The sequence below is a fragment of the Oncorhynchus gorbuscha genome, linkage group LG11 (genome assembly GCF_021184085.1).
Source record: "Oncorhynchus gorbuscha isolate QuinsamMale2020 ecotype Even-year linkage group LG11, OgorEven_v1.0, whole genome shotgun sequence".
Lineage (NCBI taxonomy): Eukaryota > Metazoa > Chordata > Actinopteri > Salmoniformes > Salmonidae > Oncorhynchus > Oncorhynchus gorbuscha.
In genome coordinates, this window is record NC_060183.1 from 28,544,986 (window position 1) to 28,556,788 (window position 11,803).

The 11,803-nt window shown below is 39.4% G+C and overlaps 1 protein-coding gene across 2 annotated transcripts in view; it reads right to left on the reverse strand.

Moving 5' to 3' along the window:
* The window catches only part of acsl5 (acyl-CoA synthetase long chain family member 5), a 64,529-nt gene that overhangs the window by 34,512 nt on the left and 18,214 nt on the right, over window positions 1-11,803 (reverse strand). Inside the window, exons 1-4 of one of the 2 annotated variants that reach the window (XM_046369269.1) lie at window positions 8,049-8,231; window positions 3,421-3,584; window positions 3,098-3,206; window positions 2,855-2,919 (exon numbers count right to left, since the gene is read on the reverse strand). In XM_046369269.1, the coding sequence (XP_046225225.1) occupies window positions 2,855-2,919; window positions 3,098-3,206; window positions 3,421-3,576 (330 nt within the window). In that variant the 5' untranslated portion in view covers window positions 3,577-3,584; window positions 8,049-8,231. Of the gene's footprint in view, window positions 1-2,854; window positions 2,920-3,097; window positions 3,207-3,420; window positions 3,585-8,048; window positions 8,232-11,803 lie in introns of those variants that run through there. The other variant, XM_046369270.1, reaches the window with a different exon arrangement.

The window sequence follows — 11,803 nt, forward strand, 5'->3', positions numbered from 1 at the left end:
TTTAGAAAATGTGTAGTTGAGAGGATGAGGCAAAATTATTGGCAAATCAGTCTGGCTGCACAGCTGATCGATGAACATGCTGTAAATTGAAAAATCATTTAACTAAACTATACGTTTTGTAGCACCTTAAAATACATTTTGGCCAAGAAAGGCAACCTCAGCTCCATCCTTTATTGAATCAGATGGTTCATTCACCACAAAACCCAATGATATTGGCAACTACTTTAATGATTTTTTCATTGGCAAGATTTGCAAATTTAGGTATGACATGCCAATAACAAACTCTGAACCTATACATCCATTCATAATTGACCAAATTATGAAAGACAAGCACTGTAATTTTGAATTCTGTAAAGTGAGTGTGGAAGAGGTGAAGAAGTTATATTGTTGTCTATCAACAATGACAAGCCACCTGGGTCTCACAACTTGGATGGAAAAGTACTGAGAATGATAGCGGACTATATTGCCACTCCTATCTCTTCAATCTGAGCCTACAGGAAAGTGTGTGCCCTCAGGCCTGGAAGGAAACAAAAGTAATTCCGCTACCCAAGAATAGCTAAGCACCCTTTACAGCCGACCAATCAGCCAGCTACCAACCTTTACTAAACCTTTGGAAAGAATTGTGTTTGACCAGATATAATGCTATTTTACAGTAAACTAATTCACAATGGACTTTCGCAATGCTTATATGGAAGGGCACTCAACATGTACGGCACTTACACAAATAACTGATGATTGGCTGAAAGAAATTGATGTGAAATTGATGTGTTAGCATTTGACATTATCGATCATAATCTGCTGCTGTAAAAACATATTATTATGGCTTTATATCCCCTGCTGTATCATGGATCAAGAATGACCCATCGAACAGAAAAGTTAGTGTTCTTTAATGGAAGCTTTTCCAACATAATCAAGGTAGAGTATGGCATTCCCCAAGGAAGTTTTCTAGGCCCCTCACTTTTTTCAATCTTTACTAATGACCGGCCACTGGCAGTGAGTAAAGGCTGTGTATATATGTATGCTGATAGCACAACATTATACACATCAGCTACAACAGCAAGTGAAATCACTGCAATCCTTAACAAATACATGTAGTCAGTCTTTAGAAAAGATGGCAAGTAACAAGCTACTACTAAATATTTAAAAAACTAAATGTTTTGTATTTTGGACAGACATTTCACTAAACTCTAACCCTCATCTAAATGTTGTAATGAATAATGTGGAATTTCAGCAAGTTGAGGAGACTAAATAGCTTGGTGTCATCCTGAATTGTAAACTGTCATTTTCAAAACATATTGATGCAACTTTAGCTAAGATGGGGAGAGGTCTGCCCACAATAAAGCACTGCTCTGCTTTCTGTGACATTGCTATCATCAAAACAAGTCCTACAGGCCCGAGTTTTGTCGCACTTGGACTACTGCTCAGTCATATTGGCAAGTGCCACAAAGAGAGACATAGGCAAACTACAGTTGGCCCAGAACAGAGCAGCAAGACTGCCCCTTAAATGTATGCAGAGAGCTAATATCAATGCCATGGATGTCAAAATGCTCAAAGTAGAGGAAAGATTGACTGCATCACTAGTCGTTTTTGTCTCTTTTACACTGCTGCTGTCTGTTGTCATCTATGCATTGTCACTTTAATAACTACCTACAAGTACATATTACCTCAATTACCTCGACTAACTGGTGCCCCCACACATTGACTCTGTACCAGTAACCTCTGTACATTGCCTCGCTATTGCCATTTTACTGCTGCTGTTTAATTATTTGTTCTTTTTATTGGCCAGTCTGAGATATGGCTTTTTCTTTGCAACTCTGCTGAGAAGGCCAGCATCCCAGAGTCACTGCATCCCAGAGTCACCTCTTCACTGTTGCGGGTACTATTTAATGAAGCTGCCAGTTGAGTACATGTGAGGCATCTGTTTCTCAAACTAGACACTCTAATGTACTTGTCCTCTTGCTCAGTTGTGCGCCGGGGCCTCCCACTGCTCTTTCTATTCTGGTTAGAGCTAGTATGCACTGTTCTGTGAAGAGAGTAGTACACAGCGTTGTACCAGATCTCGTTTCTTGGCAATTTCTCACATGGAATAGCCTTAATTTCTCAGAACAAGAATAGACTGACGAGTTTTAGAAGAAAGTGCTTTATTTCTAGCCATTTTGAGCCTGTAATAGAACCCACAAATGCTGATGCTCCAGATACTAGTCTAAAGGCCAGTTTAATTGCTGCTTTAATCAGCACAATAGTGCTGTGCTAACATAATTGCTTCTAATGATCAACTAGCCTTTTAAAATCATAAACTTTGATTAGCTTACACAACGTGCTATTGGAACACAGGAGTGATGGTTGCTGATAATGGGCCTCTGTACACCTATGTAGATATCCCATAACAAATCTGCCGTTTCCAGCTACAATAGTCATTTACAACATTAACAATGTCTACACTGTATTTCTGATCAATTTGTTGTTATTTTAATGGACCAAAAATAGCTTTTCTTTTAAAAACAAGGAAGTTTCTAAGTGACCCCTAACGTTTGAACGGTAGTGTACATTGTAATATTGTTGGATGGTGGTATTATAAATGTTGTATTGTAGATATGTAGTGGTGTAATAATGTTATATGATGTAAGGTTTTTTGTGTGATGTAAGTGCCTTAATGTGTTAGGATAGGACCTAACACATTGGGATAGCAAATAAATATACATACAAACACAAATTGATGTAAAAGCATGAACCACTTAGAAAAGCCATTGGCTCGTTCAATATTTTTTCCAAAATGTTGTATACAAAATCTTTTCTGAATTCAGACCCAGAGAAACGCTGGCCTATGTAAGTAATATCAGTGATAGTGTCATACCTGTTTGTATTTCAGCCACTGGTACGGTTGCCCTGGTTTCCTGTAGCCTAGACAGGGTCCATTACCTGTAAAGGAGATATGGATTTGATCTCCTCATTATGATAACCACACAATCTCACTGACCTTGCTACACTCAGACAGACAGGAATACTACTATGTATTCTAATGTTGATTCCAAAAACCTATTTTTTATTCTTAGTGCAGACACAAGCTATATGTGACAGAAGGAGATATGGTGGTGACCTGAGACTTGTAGTCCTCTCTGGAAAACTTCGTACAGTGTTCTGACGTCGTCATGAAAATACGACATCAGGTTGTCATCTTCTTGCAGGGCACTTTTCCTCGCTCCATCCTGGACACGAGGGAGAGCAATGACATAAGGGAAGACACATTGAAAATCAATGAGGAAAATTGCAATTGGAATCTGTTTATGACTTTCTGATTTGACTGAAATTAAATGGAATTGACCCTCAACCATGTGATCCAATCCTCTCAGATACAGGAGTGCCTAGGGTGTAGGTAGAGGCTAGGGGTCAATTTGGAATTCAGCCGGAGAGTGTCCTTACCTTGACTCCTACGGTCTGGCAGTTGAGGTCTGCAGGCATAGTGAGGGGTTTAGGCCTGGTGTTGAGGTAGACCAGGGCAGCCCCCATCAAGGCAAACAGGGAGACGATGGCCGAGGTGGGCAGAGGGCTAAACAGGAAGTTGAGGAGGAAGTCCATGTTCAAATCTGACGAGAGAAAGGAAGTGCTGTTACCAATACACAATATTAACACTATAACTTGTATACACTTATATTGGCGGTAGGTAGCCTAGTGGTTAAGAGCGTCGGGCCAGTAACTGAAATATTGTGGGTTCGAATCCTGAGCCGACAATGTGAAATGTGTCCAAATAAATGGGGATACTGTCACGTTCACTGTCTTCATAGATGAGCCAAGGTGCAGCGTGCATGTAATTCCACATATTTTAATAAAGTGAAACTTTCACAAAAAAACAGGTAAACAGAAACCGAACTTGACGCAACCGTGGTGTGCACACACACACAACTGAAGGTGGGAAAAAGGGCTGCCTAAGTATGATTCCCAATCAGAGACAACGATAGACAGCTGCCTCTGATTGGGAATCATAGTAGGCCAACAAGGAAAAAGAAAACAGATATACAAAAACTAGAGTACCTACCCTAGGCACACCCTGACCTAACGAAAATATAGAGAATAAACAAGGATTTCTAAAATCAGATCGTGACAGATACTTAATAAATGCACATACAAACACATACAAAAAGTGAAGGCACTTAACCCTAATTGCTCCTGTCTGCTAAATGACTCAAATGTACACATTGTATTGTCTAGCTGAGATATGTAGTGATTTCATTGGAATATGACAAATTTATTTTGTGCAGGGTACATGTACATGTATTACATCATGTATGATGTTCAGTATCAGTCAAAAGTTTGGACACACCGACTCATTCAAGAGTTTCTTTATTTGTACTATTTTCTACATTGTGGAATAATAGTGAAGACATCAAAACTATGAAATTGTCACGAGTCCGACCGAGCGTGGTTTCCCTTCCTGGTCGGGTGGCGCTTGGCGGTCGTCGTCACCGGCCTATTAGCTGCCACTGATTGTCTTTCCTCCCCCTCCTTGTATGTTTATTGGTAGCACCTGTTTGTGATGATTAGTTTGTCTTTATTAGACAGCCGGCCCGCCTGGTTGTTGTGCTGGATTATTCATTGTAACCTTCGGCTCTGTAGTAGAGGAACGTGTTAGTTCCTGGTCGTGCATTCAGTAGTCATTTTTCATTCCCTGTGTTTTGGGGCCGTTATTATTGTGAGCACCCTGTGGTGCATTGGTGCAATTTAAGAGCACAGCATTGTACTCTCTGTCTCCTGCGTTTGACTCCACACCCACGACACCCAGAGTATTACAGAAATAATACATATGGACTCACGTAGTAACCAAAAAAGTGTTAAACAAATCAAAATATATTTTATATTTGAGATTATTCAAAGTAGCCACCATTTGCCTTAATGAGTAGTTTTGTTAGTTTTGCACACTCATGCCATTCTGTCAACCAGCTTCACCTGGAATGATTAGTTCCCACATATGCTGAGCACTTGTTGGCTGCTTTTCCTTCACCCTGCAGTCCAACTCATCCCAAACCATCATAATTGGGTTGAGGTCGAGTGATTGTGGAGTCCAGGTCATGTGATGCAGCACTCCATCACTCTCCTTCTTGGTCCTTCTTGAGCCCTTACACAGCCTGGAGATGTGTTAGGTCATTGTCCTGTTGAAAAACAAATGATAATCCCACTAAACTCAAACCAGATTGGATGGCGTATCGCTGCAGAATGCTGTGGTAGCCATGCTGGTTAAGTATGCCTTGAATTCTAAATAAATCACAGACAGTGTCACCAGCAAAGCACCATCACAATCATCTGTTCACCTACTCTGTGTCTCACAAAGACACCAAAAATATCAAATTTGGACTCATCAGTCCAAAGGACAGATTTCCACCAGTCTAATGTCCTTTGCCCATGCTTCTTGGCCCAAGCAAGTCTCTTCTTATTATTGGTGTCCTTTAGTAGTGGTTTCTTTGCAGCAATTCAACCATGAAGGCCTGATTCACACAGTCTCCTCTGAACAGTTGATGTTGAGTTGTGTCTGTTACTTGAACTCTGTGAAGCACTTATTTTGGATGCAATTTCTGAGGCTGGTAACTATAATAAACATATCTTCTGCAACAGAGGTAACTGGGTCTTCCTTTCCTGTGGTGGTCCTCATGAGAGCCAGTTTCATCATAGTGCTTGATGGTTTTTCCGATTGCACTTGAAGAAACGTAAAAAGTTCTTGAAATTTCAGCATTGACTGACCTGCATGTCTTAAAGTAATAATGGACTGTTGTTTCTTTTTGCGAAAGCATAAGAAGCTATTATCTGATATCTGCACAAGCAGCAAACAAAGGAGCTAGCGTAGCAGGCGCTACACAAAACGCTGAAATAAAATATTAAATATGCATTACCTTTGACGAGCTTCTTTTGTTGGCACTCCAATATGTCCCATAAACATCACAATTGGTCCTTTTGTATGATTAATTCCGTCCATATATTTCGAAAATGTCCATTTATAAAGCGTGTTTGATCCAGAAGAAAACAGCTTACAAAAACACAATGTCACTACAAAATATTTCAAAAGGTGCCTATAAACTTTGCCAAAATATTTCAAACCACTTTTATAATACAACGTTCTGTATTTTTAAACGTTAATAATCGATCAAATTGTAGACCGGGCAATCTGTATTCAATACATGAACGAAAAGAAACCAGCTCTGCTTTTCACGTCTTGCGCAACTCACAAAAGTGTCCCTAGTTCCGAGTTGGCCTACTACTTCATAGAACAAAGGAATAACCTCAACTATATTCCAAAGACTGGCGACATCGTGTGGAAGCGATTGAAACTGAAAATTGGTTCCTATTAAATATCCAATAGCAAAGACAATATAGTGAACAGAGGGGGGGGGGTCTGAACAGTTAGTCCTCGGGGTTTTGCCTGCTACATATGTTCTGTTATACTCACAGACATGATTCAAACAGTTTTAAAAACGTCAGTGTTTTCTATCCAAATCTATGAATAATATGCATATCTTATATTATTGGCATGAGTAGCAGAAAGTTGAAATTGGGCACGCTATTTATCCAAAAGTGAAAATTCTGCCCCCTACCTTTAAGAGGTTATTAACAAGGAAATACATTAAACAAGGCACACCTGTTAATTGAAATGCTTTTCAGGTGACTAGCAGGTGACTACCTCATGAAGCTGGTTGAGAGAATGACAAGAGTGGACAAAGCTGTCAAGGCAAAGGGTGGCTACTATGAAGAATCTCAAATATAAAATGTATTTTGATTTGTTTAACACTTTTTTGGTTACTACAGGATTCCATATGTATTATTTCATAGTTTTGATGTCTTCACTATTATTCTACAATGTAGAAAATAGTACAAATAAAGAAAAACCCATGAATGAGTAGATGTGTCCACACTTGACTGGATAAATGTGTGTGTGTTACCATTAAATGAGGTCAAAGTCAGTGTATATTACTGTAGTGTTATCTGCAATGACATTTGCCCCATATACATTTACTGTTAGAGTAATTCTCAACGTAGTGGTCTACTCTGTACATTTTAGAATGTTGTTTACCTAGGTTTACCCATTTCCGCAATCTCCTTCAATTCAATGCTTGCCTCTAACAATTCTCAATGTCAATATTTGTCTTTGTGGGTGTGTTTGTGTGCACGCTTGTGTGTGTATTCAACACTGACTGTATTTCAGTAAGAGGAGAAACGAAGGAAGAATTAAGCGATTTATGCTAACAGATTGGCCCTCTGAAACGCCTGCATAGAGAACAGTGAAGGACATTGATAAGACTTTATGGTCATCTACAGTCCAAAGTCAGAACTTCAAAGGCACTTGGGAGGTCGGACCCACTGGACGCATAAAGATGTGGATTTTGATAATATTTTGATACTGTTGATAATACCATTGACCATATCTCCAGGAGTATACTCCCCCTCTTGAGATCAAACGTAGAGGGTGTACCACAGGGATTCTGTTTACCTGATGATACGTGGATTTTCTATGTTTTCACATAGCATGCCATTTTTGTTTGACTCTATTTCCATCTATTCTCTCTCTCTATTTGGTCCTTTTACGCATACTACGATTACATAATGCATCACTTGATATCACAGTTTTTCTTAATCTGATCAATGGTCAAAATGGTGCATTGTGGTTAATTACTATCCATCTGACATGCCGTTTATGCAAATAAAGGGGCAAATACAAAGACTCGATTAGCCCATCAACAACACTAGCCAATAAAGTACACCCAGTTTTTAACAGTTTTAACTGTGCAAAACCATAGTCAGGACTACATATATGTATACTCAAACAGTCTAAAACCATTTAGCGAGGCTAACTCTGCTAACATGTTTTCTTTAAACTTAGTTGAAGCATGTTGCAGTTGAATTCATCATACTGACAGTGTGTCAATACTTAGTCGAACATCTTCAGATCACCTGAGAGGGGTTATGCAAATAAAATGTTAACGACATGCTTGTTTGACCAATGACAACAGTCTAACCCCTACACCTAACAAGCACACAAAACATGACCTGAAGCACTGCCACCCTACCTGTCTTTCTCCCAGGTATCTCTCAGTTTCTCTGCCGTCCTTTACAATTTCACCGTCTGGTCTTTGGGGGCTCCACTCACTGATGACAGGTGTGTGTTTATGTGTGTGTCTGGGACCAAGCCTCGTCCACTGGTCTGCTTGCTGACACTCGGGCGAGTGAGGAAGTCATAACCAAAGCTCCAATAAAACTGAGCTGAAAGCAAGTGACCTTTGAACCTTGGCCACTATCTTTCAAACTGATAACTGAAAATGAGCAAAGACATCAACGTAAGGCGCTACAGACGGTAGTGCATACGGCCCAATACATCACTGGGGCCAAGCTTCCTACTATCCAGGACCTATATACTCGGCGATGTCAGAGGAAGGCAAAAAAATGTGTCAACGACTCCAGTCACCCAAGTCATAGACTGTTCTCTCTACTACCGCACGGAAAGCGGTACCTGAGTGCCAAGTCTAGGTCCGAAAGGCTCCTTAACAGCTTCAAACCCCAAACCATAAGACTGTTGAACAATTAATCAAATGACCACCCGGACTATTTGCATTGACACCACCCCCTTTGTTTTTACACTGCCGCTACTCACTATTTATAGTCACTTAGTCACTTTACATGTACAAATTACCTTGACTAACCTTTACCCCTGCACATTGACTGGGTACTGGTACCCCCTGTACATAGCCTCATTATTGTTATAGATTTTTTTTTAAACTTTAGTTAATATTTTCTCAACTCTATTTTCTTAAAACTGCCTTGTTGGTTAAGGGCTTGTGAGTAAGCATTTCACTGTAAGGTCCAATACCTGTTGTATTCGGCGCATGTGACAAATAAAAATGGATTTGATTTGATTTGAATTGTCATTGGGTGAAAGGTTGTCGTCTAGGTGCAGCTTCTAGCCAAGATCTTATCATCTGGCTCCTCTCCTTCTCATTCAATTTTTGGTACCATTGCTAATACATTTTATACAATATGTCGGCCTAATGTATAAAATATGCTTTCCAATAACAGATAACTTACTGGATTGTTCACGGGGTTAAAGGTTGCACAGGCTTCTAGCCAAGTTCTTAAAATCTCCTCCTCTGTATCCTGCTCCTCACCTAACCTTTCCATACCAATATCTCAAATAACCCCAAAATCCATACCTTACTTAATACTCTGTATAGGCAACACATGTCCTTATCGACTGGGGAAGCAAGGTCATGTACATGTGTTATTGACTTGAAAAATACTTGATAATCTGTTGCGATTGAGCTAATCTTGACACAGTACTGCACTGCCTATGTGTGTTGTGTTTTTGACCTCAAAGGTCAAACTACTGTAAAATTAAATTCTATGATAAACTAACAACAATCATGTGACTTAGTATGAAAATCTTTTGTATTTGGCCAAATTCTGGGGGTTTACCACATGGTGTAAGCATTCAATACACATACCCAGGCTACCTCTTTTGATGTAATTATTTATGCTAGCCAGACAGCAATGCTATCAATGCATAGCTAGCTAGGTGGATCAGGGTTTCTCCAGAAGGACACTAGAATGACTGGGGTTATGGTAGCATTGTTTTGAAATGCTAGCTTATCAGAAGATCCAAGGCAATATGTTCACATATACAATGCCATCAAAAAGTATTCACACCCCTTGACTTTTTCCACATTTTGTTGTGTTACAAAGAGGGATTCAAATGTATTTAATTGTAATTTTTGGTCAACGATCTACACAGCTGCCAAAGGGGTAAATCTCTAATAGCTTTGCGCACCTGGATTGTACAATTTTGGCCATTATTCTTAAAAAATGGCTTCAAGCTCTGGCAAGTTGGTTGTTGATCGTAGCTAGAAAGCCATTTTCAAGTCTTGGCATCCATTTTCAAGCCGATTTAAGTCAGAACTTTAACCAGGCCACTCAGGAACATTCAATGTCACCTTGGTAAGCAACTTTAGTGTAGATTTACCCTTGTGTTTTAGGTTATTGTCCTGCTGAAAGATGAATTCGTATCCCAGTGTATGTTGGAAAGAAGACTGAACCAGGTTTTCCTCTAGGATTTTGCCTGTTCTTAGCTGTTTTCTGTTTATTTTTACCCCAAAAAAACTCCCTAGTCCTTGAAGATGACAAGCATACTCATAACATGATACAGCCACCACCATGATTGAAAATATGAAGAGTGGTACTCAGTGATTTGCCCAGAACATAACTTTTTGTATTCAGGACAAAAAGTTAATTTCCTTGCCACATTTTTTTACAGTATTACTTAATAAGTGCCTAGTTAAAAACAGGATGCATGTTTTTGAATATTTTTATTCTGGACATAACTACAATGTTGTTGATCCATCCTCAGTTCTCATATCACAACCACTAAACCCTGTAACTGTTTTAAAATCACAATTGTGCTCATGGTGAAATCCCTAAGCAGTTTCCTTCTTCTTCGGTTACTGAGTTAGGAAGGACGCCTGTATCTCTGTAGTGATTGGGTGTACTGATACACCATCCAAAGCCTAATTAAGAACTTAACCATGCTCAAAGGGATTTTTAAATATTTTTTACACATCTACCAATCGGTGCCCTTCTTTGCGAGGCGTTGAAAAACCTCCCTGGTCTTTGTAGTTTAATCTATTTTAGAAATGCATTACTCGATTGAGGGTCCTTACAGATAATTGTATGTGTAGGGTAGAGAGATGGGGTTGTCAGTCAATAATCATGTTTAACACTTGTTATGTGATTTGTTAAGGACTTTCTTACTCCTGAACTTATTTAGGCTTGCCATAACAAAGGGGTTGAATATTTATTGACTCTAACTTTTTTAATTTAAAAAAATTAATTTCAAACATTTTACACAAACAAAATTACATTTTGACATTATGAGTTATTGTGTATAAATCATTGACTCTAAATCTCAATTAATACATTTTAAATCCAGGCTGTGACACAACACAAAGTAAAGTGGTATGAATACTTTCTGAAGGCACTGTATAAGCTACTTGCCAGCATCAACACTAGGAAATTCTCGATTCTAGTGTTAGCTAAACAGGATAGTGTTCATGGTGGGGCTAACGAGGGGGAATCTGTGGGGATTAAGGCACACCAACTTCAATCAGCATCACCTGTATTCTGTTCTATTCACCTTTGGTCGTTAGCACATGGTTAACACATTGTTAGTGCGACACAGCATGACCCTGGAAACACAATAGTTGTCACCCTAGTCATCAGCACAGGAAGTGCCACCATGATAATTGATTCCTAGGTCAATTAAAAGGCGGAGGCTGCACTACCTGATTGAGCTGTCCCATCCCACGCCTCTTCCCTATAGCTAAAAATCCTTCAGATTTAGAGTGTTTAATAGTCACATGTACAGGGTTGCAGTTGTGATTTCAGGGTACAGTGGAAGTCTTTGGCGCCAAGCTCCAACATGCAGGATTAAGTGAAATAAAATAATGAAAATAGAAAAACAATATAAATATCACTATATACACTGAACAAAAATATAAGTCTTAATTTTCATATGCACAGAAAGCTTATTTCGCTCAAATTTAGTGCACAAATTTGTTAACATCCCTGTTAGTGAGCCAAAATAATCCATCCACCTGACAGGTGTGACTAAACAGCAGGATCATTACCCTCATGCACCTTTTGCTGTGGACAATAAAAGGCCACTCCAAAATGTGCAGTTCTGTCACACAACACAATGCCAGAGATGTCTCAAGTTTTGAGGTAGCGTGCAATTAGCATGCTGACTGAAGGAATGTCCACCAGAGCTGTTGCCAGAGAA